Source organism: Urocitellus parryii, chromosome 5, assembly GCF_045843805.1.
Source record: "Urocitellus parryii isolate mUroPar1 chromosome 5, mUroPar1.hap1, whole genome shotgun sequence".
NCBI lineage: Eukaryota > Metazoa > Chordata > Mammalia > Rodentia > Sciuridae > Urocitellus > Urocitellus parryii.
In genome coordinates this window covers 159344851-159362066 of record NC_135535.1, presented here as the reverse complement: position 1 = coordinate 159362066, position 17216 = coordinate 159344851, and the positions used below count along the sequence as shown (strand labels likewise).

The window sequence follows — 17216 nt, the reverse complement described above, 5'->3', positions numbered from 1 at the left end:
TCACAAGTTTAAGGCCAGCCTCAGCAACACAGCAAGACTCTGTCTCAAAATGAAAAATCAAGAACTGGGGATGTAACTTAGTAGTAAAGCATCCTGGGTTCAATCCCTGGTAGCAGAAAAAGGAAAAGCAAAAAGACTTCAGTTGGGGATGTAGGTCAGTGGTAGAACACTTGCCTAGCACCTGCAAGGCCTGGGTTAGATCCCTGATACCCCTCCCCCCGAGAGAGAGAGAGAGAGAGAGAGAGAGAGAGAGAGAGAGAGAGAAGAAAGAGGAAGGGGAAAAAGTAAGCCTGGCTGGTTCAGGCCTTGTCCTCTCTGCATCTCCACTTAAGTGATAGGGTTGCATCCGAAAAGGTCCCTAAGCCTCCTTTTGGCTTGGGGTCTTGCAGCCTAGCAGCAAGGAGCTGTGGGATGGGGGTGTGTCCTTGAGCCCCACCTCTCTTGCTTTTAACCAGCTGTTGGGGAGTTCTGCCTCACCATTGAGCTGGGCCTTGGGAAGCCTAAAGCAGTCTCCACGTGGCCACTGAGGCATCCAGTTGAGACCAAAACTTGTCCCGGCTCTACCCAGCTGCTTCCTTTGGCTCCCTGGGCACACACTTCCCTACCCAGCTCTCCAGGGGTAGTGGCAGCTGCAGGGGCAGGTGGGGTGGTGGCAGAGGAGGAGAAGGGATAGCTCAGTGGCTTGTTCCTCAGGGGGGACACACGTTGCAGGATGTGGGAGGAACACAGGGATGAGATTCTGTCCCAATCTGCTGTGTGCCCTGCCACCTCTCCAGGCCTCGGCTTCCCCACTGGGATAACCCGGAATGGGCCTGCCTGAATGGACTGAGGTTGCCCTCATTCCTCTCCTGGGGTTGGCAGACACTGGTTTCCGAGGCCAGGAGTGTCATTCCTCTGCTCAGAGTTGGACAGGGTCGGGGGTAACCCAGACTTTCCCTTCTGATTCAGAATAAGGGGAGACCCGGCTGGGCGGGATGGGGCTGCTTCCTCTTCCAGCCAGGCTGATTTTTTAGCTGGGTTCTCAAATGCTGGCTTTGCTTCTAGTTCCTTTCTCCAGCGGCTGCATTAGTTCCTGTTCTCCTCCATCTTCCTCCTGAGTCCCTTTTCTCCACTCGCCTCCGTCTCAACAGACAAACCAGGGTGGAACCTTGGAAAAGGCCCCCTTTAACAGTGAAAAGTATCTGTGAGTCATGGGGAGACCCAGAGTCTCACGACAGTGATTGTGTATATGAAATGTTAAGAGGGAAAAGCAGGGCACAGGGGACCCCAGTCAAACCTAAATCAGGAGGAAGTCTGGGTGGAGCAGGACTTTGAATCCTGACTTGGATAAGTCAGTGATCTTTTTGATATCCTGTGAAAATAAAATTATGACAAAACAACAATGAGAGAGCTTTTCAAATGGAGTGGTGGGGACACTAGGGGAAGAGGCCTTACTGACAGATTCTAGCTACTGCCCAGGAACAGGTCCTCTCATGATCTTCTGACTGTAGGCAGTTACAACACGAAATCACGCTGTGCCCAGAGGTGCCAGGTGCGTATCAAGGTTATCCGACTCCTGTGTCGAATCCATTCTTGTCTTAATCTTCCATCAGTCATGCGCTCCTATCATACAGCACCTGCTTTTTCTCCATTTCAAAAGAAGTTCCCTGGTGTAAGTTTCACACAGGAACAGAAAACGCAGGGAGGAAATGATGCCGTGGTGGGACCCACTTTCATGGTGGAAAATGAGCCCCCAAACAAAGAAAGGGCCTGGGTTATCCTGAGAGGTGGTCTAGTGAGCCTATCAGTTTTCTTGGGCACCCAGGAATTTGGGGGTTGTTTTATCAATCAGCAAGGGGGTCAGTTTGAGTGCTTAGGAATTTGAGCACTTGGGTCAGGGGTCTGTGCTTTGCATTTGGAGAGGAAGGTCAGTGCCCCTCAAAGGCTATCACCCTAGTGGGATGAGACACCTCCATTCTGCTGCAATTAGCACTGGGAAAACATCTGTCTTGGGAGATGAAAGCTGCCAGTGCCTGGCTTTCTTTTATACTCCCTTTTTTCTCAACCACATTATTTTGGGGGACTTTTCATTTCCCATATCTATTACCTAGAAAGAAATTTTTATCGCTTTTTACTGTTTGCCCATTTAAGCTCCCAATTTTTCCGGTCTTTTTTTGGAACACCGACTCAGACATATCTCAACCTGTGTCCCCCCAAATGGCAATCCCTAAAATCCCCAATAAAACCCTCATTCCTTCTGCAGTCTCTGAGTTTGGATTGATTGGCAGAGACAGTGTGTGGGTAAGGGGTGAGTCTGACTCCCGGAAACTTCACTGTATGAACTTGGATAAACAGTTAATCTGTTTGCTATTGATTCTCATCTGTAAAATGAAGATGAACAACCGTCAACAGTATGTCATAGAAAAAAACGTGGACAGAGAGGCAGCTCCTGTGTCCAAAGTTGTGGCTCCACTGGAAAGCTGGAAAAAGCACAGGCTAGAGAACACACCACTAAACCGGGTTAAAGGTGCGCTGTAGAGTTTTCTGTACATAGAAGTGGTGAGGCTGAGTCAGGGGACATGTCTGTGCCGCTTGCCCAGCATGTGCGAGCCCCTGGCTTTGATTTTTGGAAGGGGATGGGGTGGGGGCTCTGCTATACACAGTGTATAACGACTAGCCTTGACTTGATCAATCATGGGGCTTTCCTTTTTCCATCCTCTACCACCCCTGGCCCCCGGCCCTTCCCCTCCTCTCCCTCCCGTCTCCTTCCTCCCCGCAGGCGCCCTGCGCCGCGCTGAGTCAGGGGCCGGGGCGGGGCTTGCGCCTGCGCACTGCGCGGCGTCGGGCGGGGAGCAGGTTTATATTCGCGCGGTCAGCTGACGCTCTGCATTGCAGACTGCGGAGTCAGGCGGCGCCATGTACGCGGTCCTGTTCCTGGCCAGCCTCCTGGGCACTGGTAAGCCTGGAGCCTCAGCCTGGGGACGGGGTCCCCCGCAATGCCTCCTCTCCCGGGAGCGGACCGCTCGAGACTCGCTGCTCTGCTCCCCGGGTCCGGGGTGACGAGGGGCGCGCACTGCGCAGGCGCTTGCGTGGGCCGGTACCTGCTTGGGGCAGCTCCCGAGGCGGCGGAGGAGCCTGGGTGGGGGCGAGTGGGGCGGGGGAAATAGCGTCTCCCTCGGGGCTCCTGTGGGTGCCTGCGCACTTGGGGTGGCTGCAGGCCTCTCCTGAGGCTGCGCTTCCTCCTGTGGGGTGGGTCTTACGGGGTGACCCCTCCCGCAGCAGTGTTGTGCCTGGGCTGGTGCGCGTGATCGCCATGGACTCAAGCCCTATTCTGCAGGACGCAGCAGTGCCCTTGGCCTTGTCTCAGGTTTTGTATGGGCGTTGCAATTACAGGAAGCACATTGTCATCCACGTTGATGTTTATCTTTGCGGCTGCATTTACTCTGAAGGCTGTAGGGGGTTTTTGCCATCTCGACTATTTTCCCCTGGAGTTCTTATTTCACCACCTTTAAAATGTCTTCCACGGCATTGACCAGTTTTAGCAGGGGCCTTCATTCTGGGGAAGATGTTAGCATGTGAGAAGTTGTGCACAGAGACTGTTGCACCTGACTATTGTCACACAATAGCATTCAAGATTGTTAAGTCCGCTGCAGGTTGTGCAGGCAGCCCCTGGGGATCAGCTGCACTGTTTTCTGGTAGTAGGAGGGACCCAGCTGCCCGCTCTTTATCACTGTGACTCTTCTTTTTGTTCCCAAACTCTTGCCTTCACATCTTAACCTACTTTAAATCATCGTGATAGAGAAATGCTTGAGATGAGAACTATGACATTTGTAAGTTTATTGGGCGTGGTGGCCCACGCCTGAAATCCCAGCTACTTCAGCGGTGGAGGCAGGGGGATAGCAAGTTCGATGCCAGCCTAGGCAATTTATTTTTAATTTATTTTATTTTTTGGTACCGGGGATTGAACTCAGGGGTTCTTAACCACTGAGCCCACATCCTCAGTCCTTTTTAATATTTTATTTAGAGACAAGGTCTTGCTAAGTTGCTTAGGGCCTTCCTAAATTGCTGAGGCTGGCTTTGAATTTGCTATCCTCCTGCCTCAACCTCCAGAGCCATTGGGATTACAAGTGTGCCGTCATTATACCTGGGGCTCACCCTGGGCAATTTAGACCTTGTCTCCAAAGAAAAAAAGGGCTAGAGGTGAAACTCAGTGGCAGAGTTCTTGTTTAGCTTGCGGGAAACCTTCATTTGATCCCCAGCACCGAGTTTTAAAAAAAGAGAAGAAGAAATTCCGTATTTTGATTGTCTGGGAGCCAGATTTTAATCTCTGTTCAAAGGATCTCAGGTCCTATCCTGAAGGACCAGAAAATAAACTTGATCTGCTTCCCTAACCTCAGTTTCTGTTTCTTGGTAACTGTATAATTTAGGAGCCAGTTTCTATTTTAACAATCATTCAGCCACTCAGATTTTAATAAACAGTAATAAAGTGGATGGCAGTTGCTGGAAAACTGAAGAAGTAAATTTCATTGTGGATCAGTATATAAGATGTTTTCCTCAGCAGCTCTGAAGGATCTGTCTTGGCCTTACACCAGGCTCTTAAATTTGTTTTATTTGTAGACTATCAAAGCTGATCTGGCTCATAAAGCTGTTGGGTTTTATAGTCACTGAAGATTTATTTCTCAATGAAGCTTATACAGCTGCTATTCTATGATCTGTATAGTTAGTAAACTAAAGTCTCCATTTTTTTCTTTTATTTTTACAGTATTAACACCATTGTTCCTGTTTGCATCGAGTCACTTCTTAAGACCCTTAAGAATTCTGATTCCCTGAGATCAGCCCAAAGGGACTAGTTTCTTTGGAAAAGTAAAATCCATTTCTAACATATGTGGGAATGTTGAACCAGTGTATGTGGTTAACCAAGGGACCCCCCCCCCCCAGCACTTGGGTAAATTACTAATGGCCTTGCCCTGACTTGCTGACTGGCCCTTAGGATTTTGCCAAGGTCACACTTGGTAACACAGTATAGAGATGCTGGCTTGCCTCCACAGCTCTGCCGCGTTGTGGCTTTCTGGCAATGTTAATCCTGAAATTTCTAAAAAACATCGAGACTGAGTTTGTGAGTGAAGGTGCCTGGTGACTGCAGCCATTGTCTGCCCACTGGGATTTTCACCACAAGGGGCACCCTGGGTACTACTGTGGGACTGGGTTCTGTTCTGACTCTGGGAGGCTTTGGGTTTTGTTTTAGTGGTGTCCTAGGTGGCTGGGGGTTTAGCTCACCATGCTTGCCTGGCATGCTGCAGGCCTTGGGTTTGATCTCCAGCACCACACACACAAAAAAAGTTCTGGGTTAGAGACACTTGGCTTTTGGGTTACTTTTCTGCCCATCCAGTTGCCCCTGCCTTTTTTTTTTTTTTTCCAGATAAAAAGAAAGGGAAGTGTGGCATAGCGAGGTGATTGGAGAGCGTTTAGGCAGTTAGTCTGACATTGTTATGAGGCATGAAGACGAGGAGGTGCCCAGGCTGGCTCCAGAGTCCCAGGTTGTTCGCTGGGCATGCCAGGTCCAGAACCCAGGGCTCTTCACAGTGCTTCCTCTTTCCACATCCCTCTTAATTTTTTAAAAATATAATGGGTATGACTTATGTATGTACACATGGAAGTTGGACAGCGTGGTGAGTTGCCCCAGGGTGACCCCAGTAAGAAGCGCAGGGTCTGGAGGGACACAGCGTCCAGCAGCCCCTTCTTCCTCCTCACTGCCTTGTCTCACCGGCCAAAGGAAACCGTCTGGGAACTTCTGACACTAGCTAAAAAGCTGCTGTTTGAACTTCTTACACAGAAGGTTGAGTTGCTGGGGTTCCAGGCTTGTGTCACCTGCCTGGTGGAATCTAGGTCAGGACATGCTGGTGGGTGGTTGCTTTAGCAGGGAAAGTGAGCCGGGTGGAAGAGCTCAGTGTAGAGCACCGCGTGGGAGCGATCACTGACACTCAGCTTTCCTTGGTGCTGTCACTTGGTCAATGCTGCGTGCCTGAGTGGGCCGTGCCTCACGGGGGCAGGGTGTTCTCTAGGAATGCCACCACACACCGGGTGTAAGTGCCCATTCATTTGGTTAATTTTTAATTAAGTAATTATTTTTACTTAAATTTTTTGGTGATGCAAGATATGAATCTATAGCATATCCTGACTGAACATCACTTAAACATTCTAGGTCTCCCCTGCCAGCAATTTTGGGCAAATCACCTGTTTAGCAATAGTAAATCAGTTGTATTCTGGAAAAACATTGGTATAATTCATGGAGGAATGGTCTGTTTTAACCAGTGATTTGTCAAGTTCTTGCAGAACACTTGACAGATAGTTTTGAATACCTGCTATGAGAGTTGAAGTATATTGGATTAAGTGGTATGGAATTTTCTTGATTAGTGGAAGGAAAACCTAGTCCTCCATTTTCTTGTATGAAAATGTAATGTCCAGGCAGCTGGTTGGAACTTGAGTGGATGGGGAAGAGAAAGGGCAAGTTGCTGGCTGGGGCAGCCCCTAATGAAACATGCTTGGGAAACTTTCAAGGCCAAGAGCATGCCACATGGACAAGTGTGAGTGGCTTTTCCTTTTTTGTGTATCAGCTGGTGATGGAACCCAGGGCCTTGTGCATGCTCAGCAAGTCTTCCTCCACTCAGCTACATCCTCAGCCCGGTGAGGCAGCTTCTTTTGAGGAATCCTGTTAGCATGAATCCTGGACTCCTGGCTCTCCCACTCTCTTTTGGTTGTGCTACTGGGAAAGAGGATGCAGATTTTCTTCAACAGAAGGGAGCATTAGTTACATTGACCACTCGCTTTTTTTCCTTTGGTACTGGGTGGGGATTGAGCCCAGGGTGCTTTACCACTGAGCTACATTTCCAGCCCTTTTTATTTTTTATTTTGAGACAGGGTCTAAATGGCTTGAGACAATCCTGCCTCAGGTTCCTGAGTTGCTGGGTTTACAGATATGGGCCACTGAGCCTGGCTGACTGCTTGCTTTAAAAAAAAAAAAAAAGTGTGTGCATGCGTGTGCACGTACGTGTGTGCTGGGAATTAAATTGAACTTGCAGAGCATGTGCTCTGCATTGAGCTCTGCCCCCAGACTCCCCAAATTGCAATAATTTTAAAAGCATGATAATAAATATAGTTCTTGGAATGGAGAATTTGTTTGTTGCAAAAGTATAAACTGCTTTTCTTCTTTTTTTTTTTTAATCCTATGAAATGCCAAAAAAAAAAAAAATCTTGTACAATCAGTGATTTTTTTTCTTTTCTTTTTTTTTTTTTTTTCAGTACAGGGGATTGAACCCACGGTGCTTTACTACTGAACTACATTCCCAGTTCTTCTTCTTTTTTTTTTTTGAATAGGGTCTCTTCTAAGTTGCTGATGCTGGCCTTGAACTTTCCATGGTCCTGCCTCAGCCCCTGAGTTGCTGGGATTACAGCGTGTGTCACCTGCCCTGATGAAATCTATAATTCTTAACGTTGGGACTGAGATGATACTGCAGAGTAGAGGCTTAACATTACCACATTGCTGACACTAGCTGTATGACCTTGGGCAAATTACTTAACCTGATTTCCTCATCTGTAAAATAGCATTAATCAGTCCCGTGTCATTGGGTTGCTTTGAGGCCTGAATACACCAAGTCACTGTAGGAAAAGGCTTAGTCAAGTACTGTTTGTCCCTTCACCGGGACAAACTGGTAGATACAGTGTCATGCTGTCAATGCTCTTGTCCCACCGGCACAGTGACCTTCTTCTGCCCCTGATTTTGTGGTTTCCCTGACGACTTTCATTTCAAAGGATGTTGTGAGTTCAACAACAACATTAAATTGACTTATTAAAGATGTATGTCCTAGGCGTAATTACTGACTCGGGAAAATGAGCCAGGGTAGGGAGCCACGATTATGCTCCAGGGGCCTAAACTAGGTTTGGCTTCTAGGTCAGTGTTGCTGTAGAGCCCCGTGGATCCCAGCTGGTTCCTGGTAACTGAATGCCAGGTTCTAGACCTGTTGGCACTAACTCAGGGACCTGGGGTGAGTTGTTCAAGGCCCCATCCTGTCTTCCATCCATTAGATGGAGGTGAAGTTAGAGTATGTAATAGATGCAGCCGGTAAACAAGTTCACTCAGTTTAAAAGTGTGTCTCTTTTTACGCTGTCTCCCAGGCCTTCCCAGACAACCTTGAACCTGTGGTGCTATTTCCTCCTCTTCTCTTTCTTTTGAGGGGTGCTGAGGATCAGACCCAGGACCTCATACATGCTAGGCAAGTGCTTAACCACTGAGCTCCACTCCCAGCTCCACCGTCTTTCTTTTTAATATAAAAAAGCTGGCACATTATATGGACTTGCATTTCTCTTTTTAAAGTTGTAAAAGAGGAGCTGGGCATGATGGCACAGGTCTATAATCCCAGCAACTCTGGAGGCTGAGGCAGGTGGATCGCATGTTTGAGGCCAGCTTTGACAATTTAGCGAGAAGACCCTGAATCAGAATAAAAAGCACCCCTGGGTTCAATTCCTGGTACTGGGGGAAAATAAAAAACAAGGAAAAGGTGAATAGTTTAGATATTCAGAAACATAGAAGGCTAATTATAATGAACCGCCAGATTAAGAAACGGATCCCAACAACTTGCCTCCCTCGCAGATAACCACCTTCCGGGACTTGGTGTTTATCATTCCCCCGCAGGTCTTTGTACATGTAAGTGGAATCTTCAACAGTCTGTACAGTATTGTTTTGAATATTTCAAAAAACTTAGATACTGTATATGTTCCTGGGTTAGTTTTTTGTCTTGTTAGTGAAGGTTTTCCCTGTGGCTAGTGTATAGACCTGTTTCATCCATTTTCACAAGAGCATAGTATTCCATTTGTATCATTCCTGTTCTCCATTATGTGGAGAGATGTTGACATTATTTCTAGTATGATTTTTCTATTCAAATTGCTTCTATAAAAATTCTCTTACATACCTCCTTGGGCACATAAACAACATTTCTCTAGGGGACATACCTAGGAGCACACTGCCAAGTATAAGGACGAATTTCACCTTAATGAGAAGTGGCTGAATTGTTCTCCTAGATGATTTTGGCCTTTGATATTCTCACAGGATATTCAGTTTCAGGTTTTTCCATATCCTCGCTAATGTTGGATATTTTTAAAACTTTTAACTTTTGTTGATTTGGTAGTAAAAAAAACTGAAGTGGTTCCATTTGCATTTTTTTTTTTTTGTTTTTGTAAGCAATTTATCTTAGAGGTTATTTCATGCTTGTCAGAGGGGTCTTTTTTAAAAAAATGTTTTCAAAATTTCATTTGTGATCACTTTTGATTTAAAGAGAAGTTGCAAAGACGGTCCAGTGGGTTCCTACTTACCCTTCACCTTATTTATTTTATGTGGTACTGGGATGAAATCCAGGGCCTTGACTTAATACCACTAAGCTAAATTTCCAGCCCATTTCACATATTTGTTTGTGTATTGAAACAGTCTCATTAAGTTGCCCAGGCTGGCCTTGAACATGTGACCCTCCTTGTCTCAGCCTCCAGTGCTGCTGGGAGGCTGAGGCAGTTGCGTGCCTGAATGTGGCTTACTTAATTGTTAACATTTTTTATAACCATGGCAAGACATTAATATCAGAACAAGATTATTCAGTAGACTGTAAACTTTATGTGTATTTTTAAAAAGACATTTTAATTTAGAGACAGGGTCTCATACTACGTTACCCAAACTGCCCTCAAACTCAAGATCCTCCTGCCTCAGCCTCCCGGAACCTGGGATTGTAGGCATGTGCCACTGGGCTCAGGTCTGTATGCAGATTTTTACCAATTTTTCCACCAATCTCCTTAATCTCTTCCTAACTCTTCGCTGTTTGAAAAATGATGTGTCCTGGCATGGTGGTGCGTGCTGTAGTCCCAGCTACTGAGGAGGCTGAAGTGGGGATCGTGGGTTTTGAGGCCAGCCTGTGCAGCCGAGTGAGACACCTTGCATATTAAACAACAACAAAACCTGAGAAGGAGTGGCCACCGAGTGCCAGAGTGACACCAGCATAGTCCTAACTCGGCACTAGAGCACTTTCCTAGTTAGTGCGAGACCCTGGGCTTAGCTCCTAGTGCCGCCACCTCCACAGAGGAATCTGCAAAGATGTGAAACGAGTCATTCTGCTCATTAAATGTTAATTAGTTCTTTTCATTAATATTTAGGGAACAGGGTTTTTTCCATCAAAAGCTTGACACATTTCACATCTGATGGGCTTATCAGTATTCCTAAATGATTAATTTTAAATCAACAATTCAGTTTGGTTTATGGAGTGGTTAGTATTGACAGAAGCGACCCACGTGAACAAAAGCTCTTTGGAATCCTAACTTGCATCTGAGTACAGAGGAACCCCAAGACCCAGACGTTAGAGAACCAACTACCAGGCTGAACATTTAGGGAACAACCCGCTTCTTTGTGGAACCATAAGGGGGAAGTCACTTCCTCAAATTATAGCTGGTTCCCTTTTCCCTGATTTACCTCAAATCAGAGCCACCAAGGACATCTACTATGTCAACATCTTAGTTCCTTCTAACCACAGGAGATTTGCTCCGGAATGTCGTGGGTGGCTTCCCTTTAACTTGGTCACAAACCATCACATCAACTGTTCACTCTTTTATTGATGGTGCTGGGGATTGAACCCAGGGCCTTGTGCATGCGAGGCAGGCGCTCTACCACTGAGCTATGTCCCCAGGCCCCTAAAGCCACTCTTGATTTGTCAGCTTCTAAAGATAATTTTTGTGTGTGTGGGTATGTGACTGAAGTCTTGGTCTTTGTCCTCCATGCCGATTAATGCCAGTTTAATAATGAGGACACGGTTGTGAGAAGAGGGAAGAAGTGGTGTCATTGCTTTGCTAGCAAAGGAGAGACTCCTGTCCCTGGAGCTGTGATTCTGTCCACCCGGGGAAAACCAAGGGCTTTCAAAGAAGCTATTCAAAGGCCATGTGCCAGGTGTGCCCTGACGGAGGTCCCTGGTGCTCCCTGAAGCTGTATGGAAATTCACTTCTCTGATCCTCAGGCAGATATCTCCTTCCTGTGGTGGCGTGTTCAAGGACAGGGGAAGAAAAGGTAGCCCTGTCTCCCCAATCTTGTTAGGGAGGGGAAGGGGAGGAGAGAGAGAAGCACATGTCCCTTACGAACAAGCCTCAGAGAAAGGAGGGCTATATTCAGAAGGGAAAGTGGACCACTGCGACAGGGGGGTACCAGCAGTTAAACCGGGGTTGCTCTCATGGACCTAGCCACCCGGCCTTTTTATTTTTTGAGACAGCATCTTGCTAAGTTGCTGAAGCTTCAAAGTTTTGATCCTCCACCCTCAGCCTCCTGGGTAGCTGGGATTTCAGGTCTGCACCTCTGTGTCTGACTTCTTACTCCTTTTTCTTAACATAAGTGGTTTTACCCAGGACAGCAACTAACAAGAATGCCAGATTAGTTGCTCTCATTTCTGAAAGAGAATGCCAAGAGGCATCCTGTGATCCTCTCTCACGCCTACTGTGGTCTCAAGTGTTATGAAGTATTCTTATTAAATATTAACTAAAGGAAGCTAAAAATGACATTTATAATAAACATGTATCTGAAACTTTAGTTAATGAGCAATCATGCGAGGCAAGTTCAGAATACCAAATTTTTGTGGTTTGCACAAAATCTTTTTTGGCATATTATTGTCTTCAGGTCTGCAGGGACCACAGAGCCTGTCAGCAGGGGTAGGTGGGAAAGCCAGCGCACCCACCTTTTTTAAAATTTTTTTTGAACTGGGGATTGAACCCTGGGATGGTGCTTTACCAATGAGCTGCATCCCTACTCCTCCATTTTATTTTATTTTTTTGAGACAAGGGTCTCCCTAAGTTGCCCAGGGTCTCACTAAGTTGCTGAGGCTGTCCTTGAATTTGTGATCCTCCTGCCTCAGCCTCCGGAGTTGCTGGAGTTGCAGGCATGTGCCACCACGCCTGGCACCAGTGCTCCCTCTGTGTATTTGACTGGGTCAGCTTCTGGGAAGTGCGCTGGGTCTGCAGCAGAACCTCACACACTGGCTTAAGTTCCCTTGAGGACTTAAAATGATGCCAGTGTCACCTCTGACCCCTTCCTGTGCCTGCTGACCAACCGGATCCTGGGCAGTCCTGCCAGTGGCTCTTCCCTGCTCAGGGGTTGCAACAGCATCTTGTCTTATCTGGTTGGCCTCTGGGCACCGCTGGGTGAGTGTCGGTGTGAAGTGGAGCTTTGTCAGTAGGATTTTTGTTGGACAGGAGGACTCTCAGATTGTTGGATCTCCATCCCCCAGATTGCACCACTCTCGTATGATTTAAGAACATTGTGTCCTGTCCCTCTGTCTCAGTCACCACTGAATAAGGTAATTCACCTGAGGACTGTCGCCTTATTTGTGAGGATAGATTCTTGTCCTGGAATGACCTGGCTTGTGAGAAAATTGAAACGTGCAGCAGTGGCGAAGGAGGAGCAGGGAAGAAAGAGCCATTGTCTTTCCTGATAAAGGGCAGATGGGGGCCAGAAGGGGTGGGATGTCACCCCCCCAAGCTCACAGGTTTTCTTGCCACCGATTTCTTATGTGATCAAAGAAATATTTGGACCTTACTTTCTGCAAATCAAGGCAGGCTCTCCCTGAGGGTGCGTTATTCTGAAAGATTAAAGAGCAGCGTTTTCATTCTGTCATGCAGAATGTGTTCTAGAAGCAGGATTCTATAAAGAAGAGGTAAGTGCCCTCTGCCATCAGAGAGAGGTATTTGCGACACCAGCTGTTTGGTGGAGTGGTGTTTGAGTGCTTTGCATTACCTCCTGCTCTTAGGGGACCAACTGCATGGATCCCCTGGAGAAAAGGCTAAGTGCAGGTGGGGGGAGGGGGATGAGTTAGATTCTGCCTCTCCTGGGGTTATCCTCTCTTAGTTTCCTAGCAACCCACCTGTTGCTATGGCAACTCATTACCCAGGCAGCAGAGGCAATATGCTGTGGAATGTTTCTGGTTGCAGGTGCTGGGAGGCTGAGTGCATGTTGTTATCTTTCTTTTTGGTAGCTAGACTAAAGCAGTATTCAGCAGGTGTTACCTAAAATATTTAGAAGGAAGAGCACAAATAATGAGGCTGAGCTAAGGAATAAGAGCCTCAGGTATACATTCTGGGAAAGGTGGACCCCTTCATTCTGAGGTTGTTTTTGAACGTCTTTGGCAATTACGCAGGGCACACGGCTCTTCAGCACCCTCAGTGGCTTAGCCTTAGTGAAGACTTGGCGTTTGGAGAGTCTTCTGGTGAATGAAATGGTTGATGAAGGATGTGTGTTAGTGGTGTGTGTTAGTGGGGTGTAGGCTCAACCGAAAACAACAGAGACCTGGAATACTAACATCTGAATTCTTTTTTTTAATTTTGATGGGTGGGAGGGGAAGTACTGGGGACTGAACTCAGGGGCACTCGACCCCTGAGCCACATCCCCAGCCCTATTTTGTATTTTATTTAGAGACAGGGTCTCACTGAGTTGCTTAGCACCTTGCTTTTGCTGAGGCTGGCTTTGAACTCACCATCCTCCTGCTTCAGCCCTCCCGAGCTGCAGGTTCTACTCCCAGATCCAGGCTCTTCCATCTCCTTGTTCTGCATCTCTGAAGTCTGGCCCCCTTTTAAAGTCCAAAATGTGATCCATTTCCAGCCATCACAGCTAGGTCTAGAGGAAAGCTGTCCTTATGAACGAAGAGGAGATGGATGTAGGGGAGCATTTTGGCGACTCTGCCACATTGGCGACTTACTGTTCTAACAGGTTGTAAGGTTTAATTTGATTTTAGAGGAAATGTTAGAAAGAAAAGTTAAGTTATACTTAAATACAGAAGTTAGAATGTGAACATCTCCCTTGGTCCCCCAGGTCCACCTTTAACAATTAGCCATAAAGTCACTAAGAGCTTCCCAAGTGCCAGGGACACAGATGGGCTTCAGGAAGCCTTGGCAGGCCTTCAGTTGCCCTGGCGGGCCTTGAATTTGTGATCCTCCTGCCTCAGCCTCCCGAGTTGGTGGGATTACGGGCGTGCACCACTGTGCTCGGCCAAGAAGAGGTTTTGGGGTGCTCTTCTAAAAGATGGGTGTTGCCAGGCATCCTAACTATTCAAGAGGCTGAGGTATGAGGAGTCCAAATTTGAGGCCAGCCTTGGTAACGTAGCAGGACCCTCATCAACTTAGACCTTGTCCAAAACTAAAAGGGTTGAGAGTGCACCTCCGTGGTAGAGCACTTGCCTATGTGCCTAAAGCCTGGGTTCCATTCCCAGCACCACCAAACCAAACCAAACCAAAACAAACAAAAACCCCCACCAAAATAAAAGGTGTGCCAGAAACATTTTGAACAATAACAAGGCAGGTGCTGGAGTCCCTGGAGGCCTCTAGCCCAGAGCTCGTGAACCGTTTCGTGAGGCACTGGGAGCATCTCACCTGGACATGTGGGCCTTGATGGGCAGCCCTCTTTCTTGCTCATGTAGAACTTGCTTAGTCCCTGTAGATACAGGATCATCTCCCTGGGCTCTTTGCAGTATGGCCTGGGAGTCACTTTCCTCTTGTGACTCCTGGGTCTTGGGGTCAGTAGCAAACTGCTTCTGAGGTTCCAGATTCCAGCTCTCTAGATTTGCGAACTGCCCGGTAAGTGCCTGAACAAATGCCGTTTGAGACTCCTCAGGGGGCTGAGGCAGGGGGATCACAAGTTTGAAGCTTGCCTGGGCAACTTAGCAAGACCCTGTCTCAAGAGAAAATGAAACAAAAAAAGACTGGGGACCTAGCTCAGCGCTGGAGAGCAGGGGAGTTTGCCTAGTGTTCCTGTGGCCCTGGGTCAACCCCAGTGCTCCAAAAGAAAACTGGAGGAAGAGGGCGGCCCCAGTTCACTACTGAAGAACCGCCTGTTCGTGGGTCTTGGTAAGGTCCCGTCATCGCTGCCATGATGGTGATAAATGACACTGGGTGAAGTAATGGTGCCCCAGTGTTGTACCGTGTGTCTTGGCGAATCCTGGGGAGTGTTTCTAGTTATAGACCCAATTTGCAGGTTTGGGAAGGCTGAGGTCTCAAGGACACAGAGGTCGAGATTGTGGAGCCAGGAGCTGGGTGAATTCAGGACAGCTGTCAGAGCCAGGTCTGGTAGGGTGGGGATGGACTGGGACCCCTGAGATGCTGTCGGGTGGGTGGGTTGGGAGGCGTGTGCTTTGGCATTTGGGAGTGTTTACGTGTGATCACACCATCTTGATCCTTTCTGCCTTCAGTGCCTTCATTTTACAGATGAAAAAACAAGCTCAGAAGGACACTGGCCTGCCTAAGGCAGTTGGACTGGAATTAGCCAGATAGGCTGGGAGGCAGGCGAGTCAAGTGTTTTGTTCCCTCTGAAGCTGAGCCCGAGCCTGGAGGTGGAGGTGCAGGTGCTGTGAGGAACACCAAAACTTGCAGCTGAGGCAGGAGGATTGTGAGTTAGGGAACAGCCTCGGCAATTTAGTTGATTCTGACTCAAAAAATGAAAAGGGTTGGGTCTTCAGGTCAGTGATGGAGCATCCCTGTGTTGAGTCTCCAGTGCCAGGAAACAGACAGAACACCTAGATGGTGGTGATTTGCCTTACAAGTCTTAGCTTAAGGATTCTTCGTGCAAGAAGTCTTAGAGGCACCCAAATCACAGTTCCACTGAGCTTTCTGTGCCTCTTGGCCTCATTAGTTTTTTTTGTGTTTTTTTTTCAGTTTTGGGGTTGAACCCAGAACCTCATGCAAGTCCTCTACCTGTGAACTGCACCTCCAACCCCACCCCCCTTTTTTGGTACTGGATTGAACTCAGGGGCACTCAACCACTGAGCCACATCCCCAGCCCCATTTTGTATTTAGAGACAGGGTCTCACTGAGTTGCCATTGCTGAGGCTGGCTTTGAACTCGTGATCCTCCTATCAGCCTCCCGAGCTCCTGGGATTACAGGTGTGAGTCACTATGCCTGGCTTCTATCCCTTTTTATTTTTTGAGTTGGGGTTTTTGCTCAGGTTGCTGAGAACTGGTGATGTTCCCGCCTCAGCCTCCCGAGTTGCTGGGATCACCGGTGTGCGCCACCACGCGGGCTGGGATCTTTCTCTTGCTACGATGACTGCATGTTAAGAGGTTTAGAACGTGTCTGTCATCATCTTCTAGAAGATTTCTGTGTACTTCTAGGCTTGGAGTAGAAAGGCAACAGCACCCATCCCCTCTCTAAGAAAGTACACTGAAATCTGGGCCTTAGAAGACAGACGAAGGCCTGTGTCTCCTGGCTCATGTTCTAGGCCCTTGAACTGAGAAGGGAGTGCTTGCTTTGTCACGGGATTCGCGTTTCTAGTCAAACCAGTGCTGTTCTTGTGACAAGTTTAACTAGAAACCTCAAGGGGGTCAGGCAGACATCGAAGAGCTTTCCTCGAGTTGAGCATATAGCCTCAGAGAAGGAAGTTGGTACTTGGGGTAGGGTGTGGGAGGCTTAGAGCAGAGGTTGAAGCTGTGCTGCGAACGGATTTGGAGAAATAACTACCAGAAAGTGGTCGGGTGACTCTTAGATGTTGGTCATGTCTGAGAACACTGAGGATCCCATCGGCCCGGGAGGTCCTCCTGTCCAGCTTGCCCTCCAAGGATGGCCCTCCTCGGACCCCCTCCGAGGCTGGGTGCCGTTTCTGTTTCTGCTTGGTGGGCCACCTCTGTTGGAGAGGTCACCATCTAATGAGGCAGCCCTTTCCCTTCTGTACCCCCCGGGTGTCAGGTACGTTGCTTGCCTTGACATAGTCTGGTCACTTAACCTCTGCTCAGGGATCTGGGATCTGGGGTCTGGAGCCACCCAGAGCAGCTCCACCCTGTGCAAAAGGCAGGAGGCCTCCTTCACTTATTTGGAGCCCACCGTGTGCCTCCCCAAAGTTCAGTTTCCTATTGAACCCTCCCAGCGCCCCAGGACCGTCTGGAATGGCAGCTGGCACACTCACCTGCTGAGCACCTCACCTGCTGAGCACCTCACCTGCTGAGCACCTCACCTGCTGAGCACCCCACCTACTGAGCACCCCACTTGCTGAGCACCCCACTTGCTGAGCACCTCACCTGCTAAGCACCCCACCTGCTGAGCACCCCATGGGTTCGCTCTGGGTCTGCGCCTCCTACAGCTGGAGCCCCGCCCACCCGCCCTGTCCTTCAGTCCTTGCATCTCGCTGTTCTGTTTTCCCTCTTAGCCCAGCTCACTTCTTGAGGCTTCGGTTTTGTTTGCCCTCCGC

The 17216-nt window shown here is 48.2% G+C and overlaps 1 protein-coding gene across 1 annotated transcript in view; it reads left to right on the top strand.

The window, feature by feature from the left end:
• The first annotated feature begins 2825 nt into the window (after positions 1–2825).
• Psap (prosaposin) overlaps positions 2826–17216 on the top strand; it is a 33527-nt gene continuing 19136 nt past the window's right edge. Inside the window, exon 1 of the mRNA XM_077798346.1 lies at positions 2826–2935. Coding sequence (XP_077654472.1) covers positions 2896–2935 — 40 coding nt within the window. The 5' untranslated portion in view covers positions 2826–2895. The remainder of the gene's footprint in view (positions 2936–17216) is intronic.